This window comes from Cnephaeus nilssonii, assembly GCF_951640355.1.
Source record: "Cnephaeus nilssonii genome assembly, chromosome: 5".
Classification (NCBI taxonomy): domain Eukaryota; kingdom Metazoa; phylum Chordata; class Mammalia; order Chiroptera; family Vespertilionidae; genus Cnephaeus; species Cnephaeus nilssonii.
The window spans coordinates 75,500,559-75,522,093 of record NC_137076.1 but is presented as its reverse complement, the minus strand read 5'-3'; the positions used below and the strand labels follow the sequence as shown (position 1 = coordinate 75,522,093).

The window sequence follows — 21,535 nt, the reverse complement described above, 5'->3', positions numbered from 1 at the left end:
TATTCACTGATTTCTCCCACACTCAAGGGCAGGGAATCATAAGAAGGCCTGGGTCATTGGAGCTGTTTTAGAATTCTGCCATAAGTTTATAATTTTAAAAATAATGGTGAAAACTTCAAACACAAAGTAGAATAGTAACAAACTACATGTACATTACCCAGGATCAACAAACATGAACATTTTTTCCCCACTCAATAACATTTTTAGGCAAAATTCCTTTTTATGGATATCTGGAAGTGACAATTCCAAAGTATCAGGTTTATTTCTAGCATTTTGTGTAACTGATCACCCCAAACCTGGCCTCAGTATTTGCCATGCTGTCTTCATCAGGTTTATAATTATGTGCAGCCTTTTCAAAGTGAACTTTGTTAGATTTGTCTAGGGCCGTGGTCGGCAAACTGTGGCTCGTGAGCCACATGCGGCTCTTTGGCCCCTTGAGTGTGGCTCTTCCACAAAATGCCACGGCCTGGGCGAGTCTATTTTGAAGAAGTGGCGTTAAAAGAAGTTTAAGTTTAAAAAATTTGGCTCTCCAAAGAAATCGTTGTACTGTTGGTATTTGGCTCTGTTGACTAATGAGTTTGCCGACCACTGGTCTAGGGGTTTTGGCATAGAATGGATACTGGGTACAACCAGTCAGATGCCAGGCATAGTACTGGTATTTTGAAATGTACGAAGGGCCCTTGGATTATGAGGGAATATTTTCCTCCCCATTTTTAAATATATGCCTATTGTATGCAGCATCACAGAAGATTGTGTAAAATGCTTTGAGTTCATGATAGCTCACCAGTAAGAGAATTGAAACAATCGGGACAAAGACAAAGGAGAGGGTTGAAGTGTATTTATTACAGAAAAAGTCCTGTTTAAATCCATCTCCCAACAAGCAGAAACTAGAAGGAAGCTTATTCATGAAACAGGGGTGGTTTCTGTATTCAGAGGGGAGCTCCAGGGGAACTTGGGAAGACTTGTGCCCTGGCTACCCTGGGAGCTTTGCAATGAGGGCACCATTCAGTCTGTGTAGGCTTGTGGTGGGCTTAGGGAAATGAACAGATGAATGACTTCTCAGTTTTCTTAACCGCGTAGTTTGTGTGTCTCAGAGCTGTCACCAGGGCCAGATAAATGTTAAGGGAAACCAGATTCAGGAGAACACAGACCCTTCTCTCTTCAGAGGCAGCTCAGCTGTGACGGGGTGAGGCGGGGGGGGGGGGGGGGGGGGGGCGCGGATGGCAGCAATCTTCTGAGGGAATCTCGGAGACCAGAGTGGGGAAGTGGGTACAATAAATGTCTTACTTCCTGACATGCTGATTTTCCTGCAAACTGATCCAATGGAACTTTTATTATCTGAAGCCTATAGATGTTTATTAAGGAAACATTCACAGAACCTACAGATCAAACCATTGTGCCAAGGCCTTAAGGGAACTCTGTGGATGCTTCTAAGTTTGCATGTTCATATGCTGGGAATTTTAAGTTTCAAAATTTAAAAAGTAATAGAAGCTTATTGCAGGAAATGTGGAAGCTCCTTGCACCTCTATTTCTTAGCCCACTTCCCGGCTTTTCCTCCATAATACCTTTTCCGTCGTATACAGTGTGTGTGTGTATATGTGTGTGTGTATATATATATATATATATATATATATATATATATATATATTTTAAATATATATTTTATTTATTTTTTTTACAGAGTGGAAGGGAGTGGGAGAGAGAGTTAGAAACTTCGATGAGAGAGAAACATTGATCAGCTGCCTCCTGCACACCCCCTACTGGGGATGTGCCTGCAACCAAGGTACATGCCCTTGCCTGGAATCGAACCTGGGACCCTTCAGTCCGAAGGCCGACGCTCTATCCACTGAGCCAAACCAGTTAGGGGTACAGTGTATATTTTACACTATAGTCTCCCTCACAAGAAAATAAACACAATAGTAGGATTTTGTTCTGTTCACTGCTGTATACTGAAATATGGAGAGGTCTAAATGTTTGTGGAAGTGGTAAATGATTATGGGTAAAGATAAAAAGTAAAAGCATTTTCCTGTAATTCCACCCAGCCATTGCCACTGTTCACATTTGCTTCCTTCGCCTTTGGGAGGGAATAGGCAGTTACCTTCCTTTAGGGATCAGTCTATGACTCAGTGGCCTCCTCCATTCACAGACATTTTAAAACACTTATTAGCGGTGCGGTATCCCATCATGCAGGAGGCAGGCAGAGCCTCGCTCCAGACCCTCTTCGCACCTTACACATCACCTCCTAAGCCCGCAGCCGATTGGGGCGGGGGAGGGGCTCCCCTTTGCCCCCAGCTCCCACCACCCTTCCTCCTTATTTCCCTTTCTAGAGCCCGCGCCAGGCTGCAACGTCACCACGCTGGGACGTAGGGGCGGGCCCTGACGCCTTACGCAGGGTCTGACGTCACGACGTAGAGCCTAGCTACCGCGCAGGTTCCGGGCAGAGTCCGTTATGGCCGCTGTCTCCCTGAGGAGGATGAGTGGGGCTGTGCATGCGAAGCTGCCGCCCAGACCCGGCACCCAGGTCCCCGCGGGCTTGGAGCGGCCGCTGGTCCTGACGCTCCTGCTTGCGTGCGCCGCAGTGACCAGTGGTAAAGGGGGCGCGGCGGCGGGGCGGTTGCGGGAGACCCGGGGACCCGGGCGCGGGCCGGGAGGGAGACCGGCGGAGCCAGGGGAAGGGCGCTTCCGAGAAGCCGCGGTGTAGATGGGACGGGGGCTCAGCTGGTCCGAGGAGACAGTGGCTGTCTGAAGGGGTCTAAGGAAGTGGGGTCTCTGCGAGGCCTGAGAGGTGCTGACCTGGGGCGCAGGGGGCGGGGTGTGTGGATGGGCGGGGAGCGGCGAGTGGTGGTGTGGTCTGGAGTCTGCCAGCATGGGTTGCCACCGGGAATGGAGTGGTGGGGAGAGTCTCCAGAGGAGGGGGTAGAAGAGGAGGCGGAGGAGACAGGTGCTGAGCGATGGCCGAGGTTAGGAGCTGTGGTGTCTACACAGGGCCCCAAGGTGGTGGTGCGGGGGGCACCCCGCGGTCTAGCAGGACCAAGGTGGGCAGGAGCCGCGACCGGACTGAGCTGATGGAGTATTTCCGAGGGCAGAAGTGAAGGGGAAAGAGCGGCCTTCGGGGACTGGCATCTGTGAGGTCTGGTTCTGTGTTTGGTAAAGAACCAGAATACAGGGGCTTGGGAAGAGGAGAGGAGTCCCGGACAAGCGAGAGTCTTTGTAAACATGGCCTCTTCCCTGTGTCCTGGGTTAACCGGACAATCCTGCTTTATTTTAATGGATCCATAGGATTTAAGTACTTCATTTAAAATTTTTTTATTTGAGGCAAAATTGACATATTATATTAGTTCCAAGTGTACAACAGAGTGATTCGATATTTGTATACACTGCAAACTGAACACCACAAGAAGTCTAGTTACCATATGTTCTCATACATAGTTAAATTTTTTTATCTTGTAATGAGAACTTTTAAAATGTACTCTTAACAACTTTCAAAACAGTATTATTAGCCATAGTCACCATGCTGTACATCACACCCCTGTGACTTACTTTATAACTGGAAATTTGTACCTTTTGACTCCCTTTACCAATCCTTTGCCCCCACCCCTCCCCTTCACAAACCATCAATCTGCTCTTTGTATCTATGAGTTTGGCCTTTTGCCTTTGTCTTGTTTTGATTTGTTTGGTATTTTAAGATTCCACATATAAGTGAAATCATATGTTATTTGTCTTTCTCTGCATAGTGCCCTCAAGGTCCATACATGCTGTCCCAAATGGCAAGATTCCATTCTTTTTTATGGCTGAGTAACATTCCATGTTTATATGTCTAGCATCCTTATTCATTCATCCATTGATGGGTACTTCCATCGTTTCCATATATATATATTTTTAAAATATATTTTATTGATTTTTTACAGAGAGGAAGGGAGAGGGATAGAGAGCTAGAAACATCGATGAGAAACATCTATCAGCTGCCTCCTGCACACCCCCCAACGGGGATGTGCCCGCAACCAACGTACATGCCCTTGACCGGAATCAAACCTGGGACCCCTCAGTCCGCAGACCGACGCTCTATCCACTGAGCCAAACCGGTTTCGGCATTGTTTCCATATTTTGACTGTTGTAAATAATGCTGCATGATTAAGTATTGATTTTCTTAGAAATGTTACATCATGAATAAGCTACTGAAGGCTTCATTGAGAAATGAGGAAACCTGTAAACCAGGGCCTGAGGCCTGGGGGGTGGGGGGGACAAATCCACTAATAAGACCTTAAAATTATTAAGCAGCATTTTTTGTAGTAGTTCTCTTTTTCTTTCAGGCCAAGAAACAATCCTGCTTTTCTCCCTAAATCTTTTTGAGTTTTCAGGTGAAAAACAGTGTGAAAGGGATAGTGTTCTAGGGCAACTGGACACCCCCAACCCCCAGAAGTGTTTGTAAGTCTTTAGGGAAGGACGGTGGTCCATTTTTCCAAGGCCCTTTTATCATTAGTAAAATATAATGAAGATTTCCCTGGCAGATGCAGATAGTTGTGCTCTGAAATCACTTAAGTACCATGATTGTTTTTTTAAAAATATATTTTATTGATTTTTTACAGAGAGGAAGGGAGAGGGATAGAGAGCTAGAAACATCGATGAGAGAGAATCATCGACCAGCTGCCTCCTGCACACCCCCTACCAGGGATGTGCCCGCAGCCAATGTACATGCCCTTGACCGGAATCGAACCTGGGACCTTTCAGTCCGCAGACCGACGCTCTATCCATTGAGCCAAACCAGTTTTGGCCCATGATTGTTTTGATCATTTAGTCATCTAAGAAAAATCTGACATCTAAACATTTACATTTCTTGCTGGAATGCTTAAGATATATGGCTAGTAACTGTAGTTTCAGAAACAACTTCCCCCCCTAAGAGATAAGTTGGAAATCTTGTGAGGGGGAGTGTCGAAAAGTAAGGTGTCCTTTGTGTAGGTTTTTATTTATTAGAACCCCAACGATATTGCTCCAACTATATTGGGACATCTCAGGGATTTTTTTCATTTTTTTAATTGTCTTCTCTTCTCCTATCTCTCTCTCTCTCTCTCTCTCTCTCTCTCTCTCTCTCTCTCTCCATACACACACATATACACACTTTAAATTCAGATTATCCCCCTACTGAAAATAAATGAAACTAACATATATGCTTTTAATAGGGAAGCAGCTCGATTGCAGTATAGTGTAGCATTTATAAAGCTTTAGCTAAATATTAGTGTTTTTATAAACATGCCTAATGGTAGAGTGATTTCAAAGTATTACTCTTGTAATAACAAAATTAAAGTCTAGATAGAATGTATTGAGTTCCAGCCGAAACCGGTTTGGCTCTGGATAGAGCGTTGGTCTGCGGACTGAAGGGTCCCGGGTTCGATTCCGGTCAAGGGCATGTACATTGGTTGTGGGCACATCCCTGGTGGGGGGTGTGCAGGAGGCAGCTGGTCGATGTTTCTCTCTCATCAATGTTTCTAGCTCTCTATCCTTCTCCCTTCCTCTCTGTAAAAAAATCAATAAAATATATTAAAAAAAAAAAAAGAATGTATTGAGTTCCAAACTTCAAGTTAAGCATAGGAAATTAGAATGTTACCACATCAGATTTATTTAAACTTATTCCATATTAGGTTTCTTAAAATTTCAATGCTTGGATATATTCTTGGCAATTGGTAAGATTTTTTAAGTTTTATGTTTTTCATTTTGATAAGGTCTAAAATATTAATATAAGCATTGTTTTGGATCAATGGGTGGATGATCACTTTATGACCAAGTCTTGCCATGCAATTTCAAAAGTGTCTGCTTTTTACATTTGTCCCCAAATGATCACCTAACTTTAACGTGTAATGTATTTAAATTTTTAAGGTAAAGTGTGTGAATGAATTCTCAAGGCCCTCTGCATTCTTGTTTGAAAAATGTTGATAGAGTTTATTTTTCTGTTTTTAAAAATTATTTTTAGCGGTAGTCTTATTTATTTTGAGAGAGAGAGAGAGAGAGAGAAATATATTTATTGTTCTACTTATGTATTCACTAGAGGCCTGTTGCACGAAGAGATTCGTGAATAAGCCTTCCTTCCCTTGGCTTCCAGCACCAGTTTTCCTCCAGCACCAGGGACCCAGGCCTTCGCTCCAGCTGGAGTCTGCCTTCTTCGTCTTTGCTGCAGGCTCTGGCCAGGCTCTGGCTGGAGTCTGCCATCTTCGCTGCACACGCAGGCCAGTGTCTGCTGTCTTCATCTTTGCTGCAGACTCCGGAGTCTGAAGTCTTGTCTTCGCTGCGACCGGAGTGCTGCTCCTGTAGATCCCTTCAACCCCCCCCCCCCCCCCCGCCCCCCATAGCAGGCGTCCTGCCCTGCCCAGCCACTCCTCATCTGGAGCAGCTGGGCAGCTGTCATCTCTGTCCTTCTAATTTGCATATCCCCTCCTGATTGGCTGGTGGGCGTAGCGGAGTGATGGTCAATTTGCATGTTTCTTTTTTATTAGTGTAGATTCATTGGTTAGAGAGAGAGAGAGAGAGAGAGAGAGAGAGAGAGAGAGGTTTATTGTCACACTTACTTATGCATTCATTGGTTGCTTCTTGCATATGGCCTGATCAGGGATTGGGCCCATATCCTTGGCATATTGGGACAACACTCTAACCAACTGAATTACTGGCAGGATGATATAGTTTATTTATTTATTTTTTTAAAAATATATTTTATTGATTTTTTTACAGAGAGGAAGAGAGAGGGATAGAGAGTTAGAAACATCGATGATAGAGGAACATCGATCAGCTGCCTCTTGCACAACCCCTACTGGGGATGCGCCCGCAACCAAGGTACATGCCTTTGACCGGAATCGAACCTGGGACCCTTCAGTCCACAGGCCGACGCTCTATCCACTGAGCCAAACCGGTTTCGGCCGATATAGTTTATTTTAAGCAGTTTTTAAAAGGGACTAGTAGAAGAGAATTAAATTTAGGAAGCTTTATTTTTAAAATGTTAAATTTTAACTAGAGAGGTAATATCAAATAAGAAAGGGTAGAAATGGAACATTTAGAAGTCTAAAGTAATATATATGTTTGTAGAAGCTCAACAAACACATACAGTCAGAATTATCACTTTGTTATGGATGCTCTTCTTATTTGATTGGATCAACTATTTTGAAGGAGTGGAAGTCTAGGAGGTTGATCTAATTTGCATAAAATGTTTTAGATGAGTTCTTACTTTGTTGTCTTGTATATTACAAGTTTTTAGTCCTTGAACAATACCTATTAATTCTCCTCCTACTTGGTGCTAGGTATTGGAGTCACAACAACAAATAGGGTGACATTGGAGATATCCTTAGAAGAATGAGTGAGATTTTGCCTGGCTGAGAACTCTGGGAAAGGTTTTTCAGAGGGTAAATCAGTACAAAGATGCATCTTGGGGAGTGGTGTGATGAGAGTTGGGTCAAGAATGTGGTCATTAAATATTCAGTGCTTGCTATCTGTTAAGTAGGCAGTGGGGACAGAGTAGTTAGGGAGATCCTATCTAATAAAAGAGTAATATGCAAATTAACTGTCACTCCACAACAAAATGGTGGCGCCCATAGCCACAAGATGGTGGCGTCCAGTCCTCTCAGCCCCGCCGGAGTCACCCAGTCTCAGGGAGGGCTGCTACTGAGAGCTGCAGCATAAGTGGCCTGGCGGAATGCTGTCCAGAGATCCTCCTGACCCTTTATAAAAAACAAAAACAAATTCACTCCCCACGGAGTGATCCCACACACACAAACCTGCAGTCTCGGGTCTTAGCCTTGGAGGTGCCCGTACCCCCATGGAGTAATCCCCTCCCAGCGGCAGCCTGGGGTCTCAACCACTGAGTCACACCAGCCAGGCAGATATGGAGGAATCTTAAATGTTTTTTTTAAAAATATATATTTTATTGATTTTTTTACAGAGAGGAAGGGAAAGGGATAGAGAGCTAGAAACATCTATGAGAGAGGAACATCAATCAGCTGCCTCCTGCATACTCCCCACTGGGTGTGTGCCCCCAACCAAGGTACATGCCCTTGACTGGAATCGAACCTGGGACCCTTGAGTCTGCAGGCCGATGCTCCATCCACTGAGCCAAACCAGTTAGGGCTGTCCAATATGTTAAAGAAAAAACCCTATCTAATAAAGAGGGCCTATGCAGGAGAGGGCATTTGGGGGTGACCGGGCTGTCAGGGGAGGGCAGTTGGGGATGATCAGGCCGGAAGAGGAGCAGTTAGGCATCGATTAGGCTGGCAGGGGAGTGGTTAGGGGCAATCAGGCAGGCAGGCAGGCAAGCAGTTGGGAGCCAGCAGTCCTGGATTGTGAAAGGGATGTCCGACTGCCTGTTTAGGCCCGATCCCACAGGGAGTCAGATATCCTCCAAGGGTTCCCAGATTGGAGAGGGTACAGGTTGGGCTGAGGAGCACCCCCCCCCCCGTGCACGAATTTTGTGCACTGAGCCTCTAGTGGTAGATAATGAGATTGAAATAATGGAACCAGATCATGTAGGATCTTGTGGGCTATTATAAAGACTTAGAATTTTATTTTTGAGAGAAATGGAGGGTTTAAAATTTTTTTCCAAACACTGTTTACAATCAGTATTATTTTGTATTAGTTATAGGTGTACAACATAGTGGTTAGACAATCATATACTTTACAAAGTGATGCCCCTGATATTTCCAGGACCCATCTGGCACCATACATAGTTATTACACTACCAGAGGCCTGGTGCACAAATTCGTGCACCAGTGGGGTCCCTCGGCTGGGCCAAAACTGGCTCTCCGACATCCCCTGAAGGGTCCTGGATTGTGAGAGGGTGCAGGCCAGGTTGAGGGACCCCACCGGTGCATGATCGGGGCCGGGGAGGGACACGGGAGGTTGGCCAGCCAGGGAGGAACAGCAGGATGGCTCCAGGGAGTGTCCGGCCCATCTTGCTCAGTCCTGATTGACCTGACCCTAGCAGCAAGCTAACCTACTGGTTGGTTGAAGTGTCTGCCCCTGGTGGTCAGTGCACGTCATAGCGATTGTTTGACTGTCTGCCCCCTGGTGGTCAGTGCATGTCATAGCGAGCTGTTGAGCGGCCTTAGCATATCATTAGCATATTACGTTTTGATTGGTTGAATGGACGACCGGACACTTAGCATATTAGGCTTTTATTATATAGGATTATTGACTATACTCTATGCTGTGCTAGGAGAGCTCCCAGAAGGCTTTAAGCAGAGGAGTAACACCATCCTAGTTAAGTTTGTACACGATGACTCTGGCTGTTGTGGAGAGTGGACAGTAGGGGTTAGGGTAGAAGCAGGCAGATCATTTAGAAGGCCACTTCAGTAATCCAGATGAGATGATGGTGGCTTGGACTAGGCAGTAGCAGTAGAGGGGTGAAAAGTCTTCAAATTATGCATATATTTTGAAGGTAGAGTAACAGATTGGATGTAGGTATTAAGAAAATGACGCCAAAACCGGTTTGGCTCAGTGGATAGAGCATCGGCCTGCGGACTCAAGGGTCCCAGGTTCGATTCCGATCAAGGGCATGTACCTTGGTTGCGGGCACATCCCCAGTAGGGGTTGTGCAAGAGGCAGGTGATCGATGTTTCTCTCTCATCGATGTTTCTAACTCTCTATCCCTCTCTCTTCCTCTCTGTAAAAAAATCGATAAAATATATTTTTAAAAAAATGCCGAAACCGGTTTGGCTCAGTGGATAGAGCGTCGGCCTGCGGACTGAAAGGTCCCAGGTTCGATTCCGGTCAAGGGCATGTACCTTGGTTGTGGGCACATCCCCAGTAGGGGTTGTGCAAGAGGCAGCTGATCGATGTTTCTCTATCATCGATGTTTCTAACTCTCTATCCCTCTCTCTTCCTCTCTGTAAAAAATCAATAAAATATATTAAAAAAAGAAAAGAAAAGAAAATGATGATTCCAAGGTTTTTGGTTTGAGTAACTATAAAAATGGAGTTGCCATTAAGCAAGAGGGAAACTGTAGTTAGAACAAGTTTCTGTTTTTTCTTTTTGGAGTGGGAAGTAAAAATGCATTTTTAAATTAAACTTCTAATTTTGAAATAATTGTAGATTCACTTGCAGTTGCAAGAAGTAATGCAGAGTTCCTGTGTAACTATTTACCCAGTTTTCCCCATTGGTAATACCTTGCAAAACTGTAGTATAATATTATAATCAGCATATTGACATTGATACAGTCAAGATACAGAGTATTTTCATCACCATCAGGACCTCTTGTGTTGCCCTTTACTTCTGTTCTACCCACACTCCCTCCTGAAATCCTGGCAGTTTGTTTTTTAGTTTTATTATTTTGTCATTTTGAGAATGTGATATAAATGGAATCAGATGGTATATAATTTTTTGGGATTGGCTTTTTCACCTAGTGTAATTCTTTGGAGATTCATCCACGTTGTTTCACATGTCAATAGTTTGTTCCTTTTTATTGCTGAATAATATTCTATGTATGGATGTGTACTACACTTTGTTTAACCATTCATCTGTTGAGGGACATCTGTGTTGTTTCCAGTTTTTGGCTATTATGAATAAAGCTGTTATAAACATTCAGATTTTTGTGTGAACATAGGTTTTGATTTCTCTGGGATAAATGCCCAGGAGTGCAATTGTTGGGTTATATGATAGTTGCACATTTATTTTTTAAGAAATTGCCAAACTGTTTTCTGGCATAGCTGTCCTATTTTACATTACCACCAGCAATATGTGAGTTGCATCCTTGCCAGCATTTGGTATTGTCTTCTGTCTTTTCTTTTTTTTTAAAGGGCTCATAGTTTTAATGTTTTTATTGATTTTAGAGAAGAAGAGAGCGAGCTAGGGAGAGACAGAGAGGGAGGAAGAGAGGGAGGGAGGGAGAGGAACAGGAGAGAGAGAGAGAAAGAAATATTGATGTGAGAGGCAAACATCGATCAGTTGCCTCCCGTATACACCCTGACTGGGGACTGAACCTATAATCTGGACATGTGCCCTGACTGGGAATTGAACTGCTCTGACCTTTTGGTGTATGGAATAATGCTTAACCAACTGAGCCACATTGGTCAGGGCATATATTGCTGTTTTCTATTTGCTAATATTTTGTTTATTTATTTTTAAAAATATATTTTCATTGATTTCAGAGAGGAAGGGAGAGAGAGATAGAAAAATCAATGAGGAGAATCATTGATCAGCTGCCTCCTGTACGTCCCCTACTGGGATCGAACCTGCAACCCGGGCAACTTGAGCATGTGCCCTGACCAGGAATGGAACCATGACCTCCTGGTTCCTAGGTCAATGCTCAACCACTGAGCCACACTGGCCAGGCGATTTGCTAATATTTTGTTAAGGATTTTTACATCCATATTCATGAAAGATATCAGTGTTTAGTTTTCTTTTTCTGTAGTATCTTTGGTTTTGATATCAAGATGATATTAGTTTCATAAAATACACTGAGAAATATTGCCCCCTTTTCTATTCTATGAAAGAGATTGTGTAGAACTGGTGTTCTTTTTTTAAAAAATACATTTTTTATTGATTTCAGAGAAGAAGGGGGGAAGAGAGAGAGAGAGAGAGAGAGACAGACAGACAGACAGATATCAGTGATGAGAGAGAATCATTAATTGGCTGCCTCCTGCACAACCCGCACTGGGGATCAAGCCCACAACCTGGGCATGTGCCCTTGACTGGAATCGAACCTGGGACCCTTTAGTCTGCGGGCTGATGCTCTTATCCACTGAGCCAAACCAGTGAGGGCTGGTGTTAATTCTTTAAACATTTGGTAGGATTTGCTAGTGAGCCATCTGGGCTAAGAGATTTATTTTTGGGGAGTTTTAATTTGCACTCGGATGTCGAGTGTGACTCGACACAGTTAGCATCGGTAGCAGGAATCGAGAAAAAAGCAAGCGAGTGCAAAGGGTTAAAATCAAGAATTTAATTTTAATAGTTACAGAGCTCTTCAAATAATGTATTTCATATTGGGTGAGCTGTGGTAGTTTGTGTTTTTAAGACTCTGGTCTTACTTTAACTTTCTCTTTTACTTGGCTTTTAAAAAAATCCTCATCTGAGGATATTTTTCCATTGATTTTTAGAGAGAGTGGAAGAGAGAGGGAAAGACAGAGAGAATTATTGATGTGAGAGAAACACATTGATTGGTTGCCTCCTGCATGAGCCCCAACCAGGGCTCAGGCTGGGGAGAAGCCTTCAACTGAGGTACATGGCCTTGACCAGAATCGAACATGGCATTCCTTCCATCCTCAGGCTGATGCTCTATCCACTGAGCCAAAAGGGCTAGGGCTCTTTTACTTGTCTTTTTATGACTTTGCACTGGCAGGGAGGGGAGGGTTGCTGCACATTATTGCCATATACTAGATAGAGATAGAAATCTCCATTTGTTACTTCTGGGCAAGGGTGGGAGTTCTGGCTCCGCTTGTGGTCTCCACTGACATAATGGTGGGGGTGGCCTGGTTACTGCTTGACTCTTCTTGGGCCTCCTCTGACACCATCCCATTTGACAGGGCAGGGACACCTTGTTACAGGCTGGGGAGGGTGGAAATGTAGGCTCCCCACATGGCCTTTGCTGGTGTGGATGTGAGTGGTATTTGCCTGGAGTAGAGTAGCCATTGTCTAAAAGCTTGCTTTCTTGCTAGGCTGCCTCTCTTGATTTAGCTAGAGAGCAGGCTTTTTGTGGAGCCCTTTCTGTCTGTACCCCTGGTGTTTCCAGGTTACTGCCATCTTCAGTTCCAAGTTTGCAAAACCTGAGATAAAAAAAAAATCAGGGAAGTCACCACTGGGTCATTTCTCAGGTCCTAAGGTCTCTAACTGCTTTGCTTATTCTCTCCACCTTGCAGAGTCTTCTTGTGTTATGTTATATATATTATGCAGGATTTTAGTTGTGTTTAGAGGGAGGAACAGGGAAAGTATGTTTACTCTATCTTCCTGGAGGCCAAAATCATAATTCATTTGGAACATGACTTTGAAGGTCAGACATCTAAGAGGAGATTTCAAGTAGGCCATTGGATTTATGAGTCTAGAGTTCTGGTAGTTCGTGCAAGTTCTCTTCTAATCACTGCATTTTTCTCAGAGACGTTAGGAAGTGATAACATCAGTTGAAAGTGAGCATAACAGAGAAGGTGTTGGAAGTTTGAGGTTAGGAAAATGGGAATGGTCTCCTAAGGGAGCAGGAGGGTGGATGGACTAGGAAAATATGGTGTAATTGCCAACAGCATTACATGTACACCTGAATTTTTGGCATTAAATTTAAAATGACATAAAAACAATGGCATGGTTGTACACTTATTTTCAGTCATGCTCAGCTGCTTGGTGCAAATGGGGACTAGTCAGAGAGTTTGATTTAACTTGGGATATAGCCTCACCATGTAAGCGGGACAAAGTGAGCGAGGGGGGAGGAAATTAGAGGTATATGTGAGAGGGATAATGTCTGACCATAGAACTGAATCTGGGTAAAGAGGGATGAGAGTGTATTGGGCGAGGAAGTAAAGGTGGTAGGTTCAGAGAATTATGGTCCTGATGGATTCAGAATATCAGGGAATGAATTCGAAGGATAGGAGGTCATGTCAGTGGTTGGGATGCATGAAGTTGAGATTCTGGAAGAGTTGTGATGATAGATAATGACCATGGGAATGAGAAGTTAAGGGCTGCCTCATCAAAAGAGAGGAGGGTCAAGGTTTTTGAAATCAAGACAGGAGTATTTGGGTAGAGTGAACTCGAGCCAGAAGCTAAAAATCACTGAGAATTAGGGATCCTAATGGGGAGTTCGTGGACAAAGGTTAGTTAGTAGGTGATAGCTGATGACAAGGAGAATCAAGGCTGGGGGCATTTAGGGAAGGAAATGGGAGAATGGTCTGGAAGGGGCTCCACCCCTTCTCCAGTACAAGAATGTGGGAGAAAAAAGAGCTATTAATTAAAAAGGCTGCAGGGAAAGTATGGGAGATTCAGGTTTCAGTTAAGAAAGTGAAGATGTTAGAAAGGATTTGCTGGTGAGTGACTGGATTTTAGAGTGTACGGTGGAGGTTTTGTGGACATGGAGGGCCTGGGAGATGGGGACAAATTATAATAATTTCTACCCCTGTCAGCTTGTGTCCCTTTAAATATACATGACTATTCCAAAAGTCACGCATAGAAAAATAAAAATTTAAAAAGTCAAGTTTAGTTTGTTGGCTTCCAGCTTTACAAATTTCTTTTAAAACATGTTTCCCCACACTTTGTCAGGAAAATTAAATATATCAGAGAAATAGCAATTTGTAAATTCCTGAATCAACCAAGTTGAGGTGATAAATGTCAAAATTCTTTTAAGAAATTCCTATTAATAGTTTTCTGAATAACTCTAATTTACAGTCTAATGTAGTATCTGTTGAACAACTTCAAGAATATCCATTATACTTTTATAGTCCCTGTTTATTTTTTCTAGTGAAAAATTCAAGGAACCAACTATTGCAACTGCTATAGGAGAGTTTTACTAATTTTCTAAATTATTTTTTTCTGAGAGTCTATTCAGTCCATTTTTTTTTCTATACAAAGTGTATGTCAACTATGATACACAAGCCAGAGTGTATTCACATAGACCAAGAGTTGGCTGTTAGGTTGTTCATTTGTGTTCAGGCACACCTACTTTTGCAAAGTCCAAGAATGATTTGGTTTAATCTTAGCCCTGTAAAATATTTTTCTTTACTGTGATAGACTTAAAAATATTATGTGAGTATTTTTAAATCTCACGTGACATTTTAAAATATTAAAAAAAAAGTGTAATCTATATTCTTGAAGTTGTTCAACAGATACTACATTAGATTGTAAGTTAGAAACTGCTAAATTTCAGCAGGTATGCCTCTGAACTTTTGGTATGTAGACTTACTGATGTAAATAATTTAACTTTTACTTTAGTAAGTCATGCTGAGTTAAGAGCTTGTATGTATTTGGTGTCATTCTTGTATCCAGATTGCCTTCTTTAATCTATAAAATAGTCTAGTTCACACTTTGTTTTTAAGCTCTAGTTTCCAATTCTTTTCCTTTAGGTGTTTTCCCTTCTTCCTAAGAATACATTTTTTTTTTTTTTAAATTTGGGATGTGGGTATCTGTCAGTTCTAGTAGTACTTAGAAATGCTGTCTACATTAGTTTCTCTTGAATTTGTTGTACTGCATGGAAAGTACTTAAGTTCAGCCCTGGCCAGTGTGGTTCAGTTGATCGAGCGACGTCCTGTACACGGAAAGATTGCTAGTTAGATTCCTGGTCAGGGCACATGCACAGGTTGCAGATTTGGTCCCTGGTCGTGGTGTGTGCGGAGGCAACCAATTGATGTTTCTATTTCACATAAAAGTTTATTTCTCTTTCTCCCTCCCTCCTCTCTCTATAAAATCAATAAAAACATATTAAAAAAAAGTACTTAAGTTCAAATTTCTTATGTAGTTTGTGACCTACTTGAGCGAGGATCAGCCTCTCTTTTTTTCTGTTCTGGGCATGGGGTGGAGTCTGGCTGGGCAAAGATACTGAAGTCCAACCCCTTTGTGAAGTGAAAACAGAGGAGATGGGTGAGAGCTGTGTGTGGACTTCGCCCTTGTGACCTAAAGTCAAACTCCTCTTTATTCTTTCCTTTTTTCTTCTATTATTGGCAGGCTATGTCTTCTTTGTTGCTTAAGTTGTTACTGTCTGGCAAGGCAGTTGTTATCTGATGAATAATTGACCTAAGAAGAAAACTAACTGATTGCTGCCTATTGAGACTTAGGTATTAACTAATTCTCAAGAGCAAGATAATAGGAATTTAGCAAAGAGAAATGCTTAGTAAAAATTTTAGGTTAATATGCTTCTAGCTTAATGGATATAAAGTTAGAGCTTTCATTTAATGCTCTTTATTCACTTACTTTAGCTCTACCACTGACTGATTCACGGAATGAGACTGTGCTCACGCAAGATGTTTCTTCTCTAAATATGAGTGCTGTTTTAACACCTGAAGAACAAACCAAACCTTCTATTTCCCAGATCAGCACCACTCTCCCTCCCACAACTAGTACAGAGAAAAGTGGAAGGGCATCTGTCCCCCCTCACCCCTCACCTACTGCTACTCTGTCCCAAGAGGACGCTGATAACAATGAAGATCCCAGCATAGAAGAGGAGGATCTTCTCGCACTGAATAGTTCTCCGTCCACCGCCAAAGATACTCTGGACAATGGAGATTATGGAGAACCAGACTATGACTGGACCACCAACCCCAGGGATGATGAGTCCAGCGAGGCGTTGGAAGAAAAAAGGGGCTACATGGAAATTGAACAGTCAGTGAGATCTTTTAAGACCCCATCCTCAAATATAGAAGAGGAAGATAGCCATTTCTTTTTTCATCTTATTATTTTTGCTTTTTGCATTGCTGTTGTTTATATTACATATCACAACAAAAGGAAGGTAAGTTTGGATTTTTTTAGCCCCTCTAGTTGTCCTTTAATATCTGAATCATACTTCTTACTAATGCTTTTGGTGATTCAGGATTTTTTTCTTTAAGTCAAGTTTAAAATGGTAAAAGATAGACATGCCTAATCAGTTTATAAATCTATGGTGTATTTTATCAACTATAGTCAGAATGTTTTAATTACATGTGATTCTAAGAAAAGAAAATAATTTAAAAAAATTGATTTGAGGGGAGGGTAGTGGGGGAGAGAGAGAGAGAGAGAAACATTGAATTGTTGTTTCACTTATTGATGTATATTTATTGGTTGCTTCTTGAATGTGTCTTGACCAGAGATTGAACTAACAGCCTTGACATATTGGGATATTGCTCTAATCAATTGAGTTACCTTGCCAGGGCCAAAACTCTGTGATTAAAAAAAGTAAAAAGGTTTTATATCTTAATTTAGCATTGCTTTTTCAATGGGAATACTTGTGGAGAAAGATTGTTAATTTAGTATTTTTAATTAATTAAGGATTGAACTTAGTGATATATATATATTTTTAAAATATATTTTATTGATTTTTTACAGAGAGGAAGTGAGAGGGATAGAGAGTTAGAAACATCGATGAGAGAGAAACATCGATCTGCTGCCTCTTGCACACCCCCTACTGGGGATGTGCCCGCAACCAAGGTACATGCCCTTGACCGGAATCGAACCCGGGACCTTTCAGTCCGCAGGCCGACGCTCTATCCACTGAGTCAAACCAGTTTCGGCGAACTTAGTGATATTTTAATAACTTTTTTCCCTGGTTGTAAAACTTTAGGGAATTCAGAAAATACAGAAAAATATAGAATTGAAAACTTAGGCTACCACTCAAAGCTGAGCATTATTACCATTTTGGTATATTTCTGGTCTACAAATATATATATATAATATATATATATATGTATATGTATATATATGTATATGTATATATGTATATGTATATGTATATATGTATATATGTATATATGTATGTATACATATATACATATATGTGTATATATATAATTCAGACATATGTGTATGTTATACTTTTTAACTTTATTTTTTTGTATGTTATAATTTTTAAATGAATTTGATCTCATATAGAGTTTTGTATTGTGCTTTCTACTTAACAAATCATGAGCATTTTCCATTATCATTAATATTCTTTAAAAACATGATTTAATAGCTACATATTTTATTTAGTTGTTTTCTAGTTGAACATTTAGATGACTTCCAATTTTTGGTTCAGAAATAATGTGATGAACATTTTGCACTGGAATTGGTTTGTTAGATTCCATGAGGCAAAGGGGGCATAAAGAGGTCTGGATGGCCCTTGTGTCATCCTGTACACCAAAAGGTGGCAGGTTCAGTTTCTTTCTGGTCAGGGCACATACCTAGGATGCGGGTGTGATCCCAGTTGGGGCAAGGACGGGTGCGTACAGGAGGCAACTGATCGATGTTTTTCTCTTCGATGTTTCTCTCCCCCCTTCTCCCTCTCCCCCTTCCTTCTTCTCTCTAAAAATCAATAAACATATCCTCGGGTGAAGCTTTAAAAAAAATAGAAAAAAAAGAGGACTGGATAGATAATTTAGTTTGAGGATACATTTTGGCACTCTTAGTCCCAGAGCTGAATAGTTAAGCTTTTCAAATATTTTATTGAAGGGAGATCCAACACACAATGCCCTTTTTAATACTTACTGGTCAAGAAGTCTCAGATTTTGACTTTATTGTAACTTGCTATGTGATTCCTGGCAAGCCACCTTTCCCTTTGGGGCCTTGATTTTTTTTACCTGAGAAATGACAAAACTGGACCAGATAATGTCAAAATGCCTTCCATATTTGAGAATCAGTGATCCTAAAATCCTTTTGGTTATTTGTGGTTTAGTGGTCTGTCACTAGCTTTGTAAATGCTTGTAGGTGGACAAAATTTTGAATGCCAGGGATATTCTATCCTGGTGTTTAATGTTGGGTCATCTCTATTATAAACATCTAAGGGACTTGTTAAACATGTAGGTTCCTGGATTCCACCATAATCTACTAACTCATTTCTGAAGAGAGAGCCTAGGAATCTGTCTCTAACAAGCACTCTATGTACAATAAAATCTAAGAAGCACTGGCTGGCCTTGTTTACAAGATGGAAAACAAAATAGCCTTTTTACTGTTGTTGATATTTTACTTTTCGTATTTGGGAACCTAGGAAAGAGGTATTTCACTTGTTATAAAAACTTTTAGCATCTCCATTTTTTTATTTGTATGTCTAATTTATTTTGTCTTATTCCAGATTTTCCTTCTGGTTCAAAGCAGGAAATGGCGTGATGGTCTTTGTTCCAAAACGGTGGAATATCATCGTCTAGACCAGAATGTTAATGAGGCAATGCCTTCTCTGAAGATTACCAATGATTATATTTTTTAAAGCAGTGTGATTTGAGTTTGCTTATTATGTAATATTATTTGCTTGACTTTTTATATGATATCGTGAAGATTTTTGCCATAGGCAATTGATATTAAATGAGAGGTGGGTCTCTCTCTATTTTGCCTTGGTGCTTTGGAAATTAAATGTCACAAACAAGGAGTATATAATTTTTTTATCTACACTTTCAGAGGTGAATTCAGTCAGGTGTCTAAAATGTGGAGCTAAGCATTACCTTTTATTGTTTTAGATTTCTTTATTGTACTTCTGGAAGTATTAGTGATGCTACTTTTAAAAAAGATCCAAAACTTGTAACTAAATTCTAACATACCTGGTACTGTTGATTCAGATTCTCTTCCTGCCATCCAAATACTTTTTTAAAAGCACATTTCTTTGTGCTCCCAAACTGTAATCTACAAGGATGTATGTAATAATACATACATAGGTTTGCATATAGGTAACATTTTTCTTCTCCAGGAAAATTGCTTTGGATATTTTTGGATAATTTAAACATAATTTAAGATAATAATATTACTTAATCTTACCACAATTTTAGCTCAGTTAATAAATGTTTCTAGAAATTCTGGCAATAGAGACGCTGTAGTTTGCAGTGGACATAGGTAACATGTTACAGAGATACCACTTTTTGGTTAGAATTCCTGAATTAAATTTAGAGGTAGAAATTGTGGTAAAATAATAAATACATGTACAATTGCTTTTAGTTAGCAATTGATTATAGCACGGGTTCCTCCAAGCTTTCAAGCAGGGGGCAGAGTTTAAAATTATATCAGATTTTTTCATATTGTTTATTATAGTAAGTTTGAATAAATTTTTGGGGCCATTATTGCTTAAGTAATATATCTAGGCCTTTCAAATTAAAATTAAACCTTAATGAAGTTGTATACATAAAGAATATATGTGTACACTGATTTTTCCTCCCACTGTATTTTTTTTTAACCGCAACTGGAAACTAATACTGTATTTTATTTTAGCCTATCATAAAGAATTGATCAATGTGTAAATATGTGATTTGAACCATGGTTGACTTACAAGTGTCAATACCAACTTTTTGGAACATATAACCCCTAATGTACGTCAAATGCCCACTCACAAAGCCCCGGTGAGCAAGTGGGCCTGTGCTTTGTGTAGAGTTGGGAGGAGAAGGGCAGTCCATCATTTCTCTTGGTGGACAATTTTACGGTCCTAATCAGGAAGGGAAGCACAATGGAAATACACCTGGACTGTTTTATTGCAGTAATTTTTTTCATATCTGAAATTGTATTATTTAATATTTTGAATAAGATTTTAAAAAATAAATGGCAAAGGTATCAACCCATGATTTTATAAGTGTGTTTCATTTTAATGATGGCATGGATCCTTCATTTGGTTGGTCACAGAGGGTTAGTGCTATGTCTGGGGGGAAGCTAAACTGACTAGCTTGCTTTTGTATTCTTTTTAAAAAAAATACATTTTTATTGATTTTGGAGAGGAAGGGAGAGGGAGAGAGAGATAGAAACATCAATGATGAGAGAGAATCATTGATCGGCTGTGTCCTGCATGCACCCCACTGGGGATCGAGCATTGCTCCATTTAACAGTAGAACTCTGCCTCTACGAATTCCACTTCTAAATCCTACTTTAGGTCCAATTTACCACAAAGTACTGAAGTAGGATTGTAAAGAAAAGTAAAGCAGCTAAATCAAATGTGTGCTTTCTAGCATGCTGGCCTCCCTGTTGTTTCCCTGTTGAAGGCACCCCTATCCTGAGGATCATCCCTCCTTAGTGGATCTAGGGTTGTGGGGTTCTTCCTGATGGCACAGTCTTTGCTACTCAAGTCCCATGCTAAATCAAGTAGCCTCTGATTTTTAGAAAGTGCATTGATTAAAAATGCTCCCAGAGTCTTGCAGAGGCACCTGAGCTGTTGGTCTATAAATATGTAGTCTCATTCTACCAAGGTCTGGGACCTAGAACTGCATGCAGGATGTGGTGAGTTACCTTTATCTGAACGACCACATTCCAACGTGAACCTAAAGCCCACATTAATTGTGAGATCTCACCCTTCCCCCAAATCCAGGTTCCCATCAGAGCAGCTGTTGCCTATGAGGCAGAGGGAGTGGAGAAGACTACTGTTCTCACAGTTGCCAAAGTGTTTCAGCCTTCTCTCTGGCGTCTCTGGCTGACTGCCTTTTGCCCTGTCTGGTCTGGTGGTGCAAGTTTACCTCCCTTCTGGCTTCTGTAGTGAGCAGTCTCATCCTTCCCAGCAGAGGTTCTAGAGGTTAAAAGTATTCCGAGGGCCAGGTGTCTTCCAAGGGAACAGAAAAGGAGGCTGTCCTGCGGTTTGAGGTCAGGCTGTAGCTGGATTGTGTTCACCTGTATTTATTTGACAGGAGGGGAAGTTGCTGGGGCAGAGTCTGGAAATGGAGCTGGGGCCATTTCTGACCGTTATCTCAGTAGCTCTGTGCAGTAGTGACCTATTTAGGCTACTGAAGTGACTCTAGGAAGCCTGATTTTTGGACCAGTAAGTAGCAGCTTCTACCCCATGAACCCCAAGCCCACCTGTCTTCCAGCTGCCTCCTAAGGAGTCCCAGAGCCTTTGGCCACTGTGATGATGCTCCAGATTTAAAAGCCTTGCTCTTTGGAAGCCTTTCTGTACATAGCACCCTAATATGTCAGCTCTGAAACCCTATGCTGCTTTCTCTCACAACCCCTACACTGCCTCATTGCTCTGCTG

The 21,535-nt window shown here is 41.4% G+C and overlaps 1 protein-coding gene across 1 annotated transcript; it reads left to right on the top strand.

The window, feature by feature from the left end:
- The first annotated feature begins 2,413 nt into the window (after positions 1-2,413).
- On the top strand, positions 2,414-20,141 carry LOC307099889 (keratinocyte-associated transmembrane protein 2). The gene is made up of 3 exons (XM_079771941.1): positions 2,414-2,588; positions 15,855-16,384; positions 18,677-20,141. Exons 1-3 carry the CDS (start codon positions 2,450-2,452, stop codon positions 18,806-18,808), a joined length of 801 nt encoding a protein of 266 aa, XP_079628067.1. The 5' UTR covers positions 2,414-2,449; the 3' UTR covers positions 18,809-20,141.
- Positions 20,142-21,535: the final 1,394 nt, after the last annotated feature.

Bases quoted from the DNA above. Each gene is read 5' to 3' on its own strand.
- LOC307099889 (XM_079771941.1), top strand. From the start codon at position 2,450: ATGGCCGCTGTCTCCCTGAGGAGGATGAGTGGGGCTGTGCATGCGAAG. The intron at 2,589-15,854 runs GTAAAGGGGGCG...CACTTACTTTAG, and splicing joins GTGCGCCGCAGTGACCAGTG to CTCTACCACTGACTGATTCA. The intron at 16,385-18,676 runs GTAAGTTTGGAT...GTCTTATTCCAG, and splicing joins CATATCACAACAAAAGGAAG to ATTTTCCTTCTGGTTCAAAG.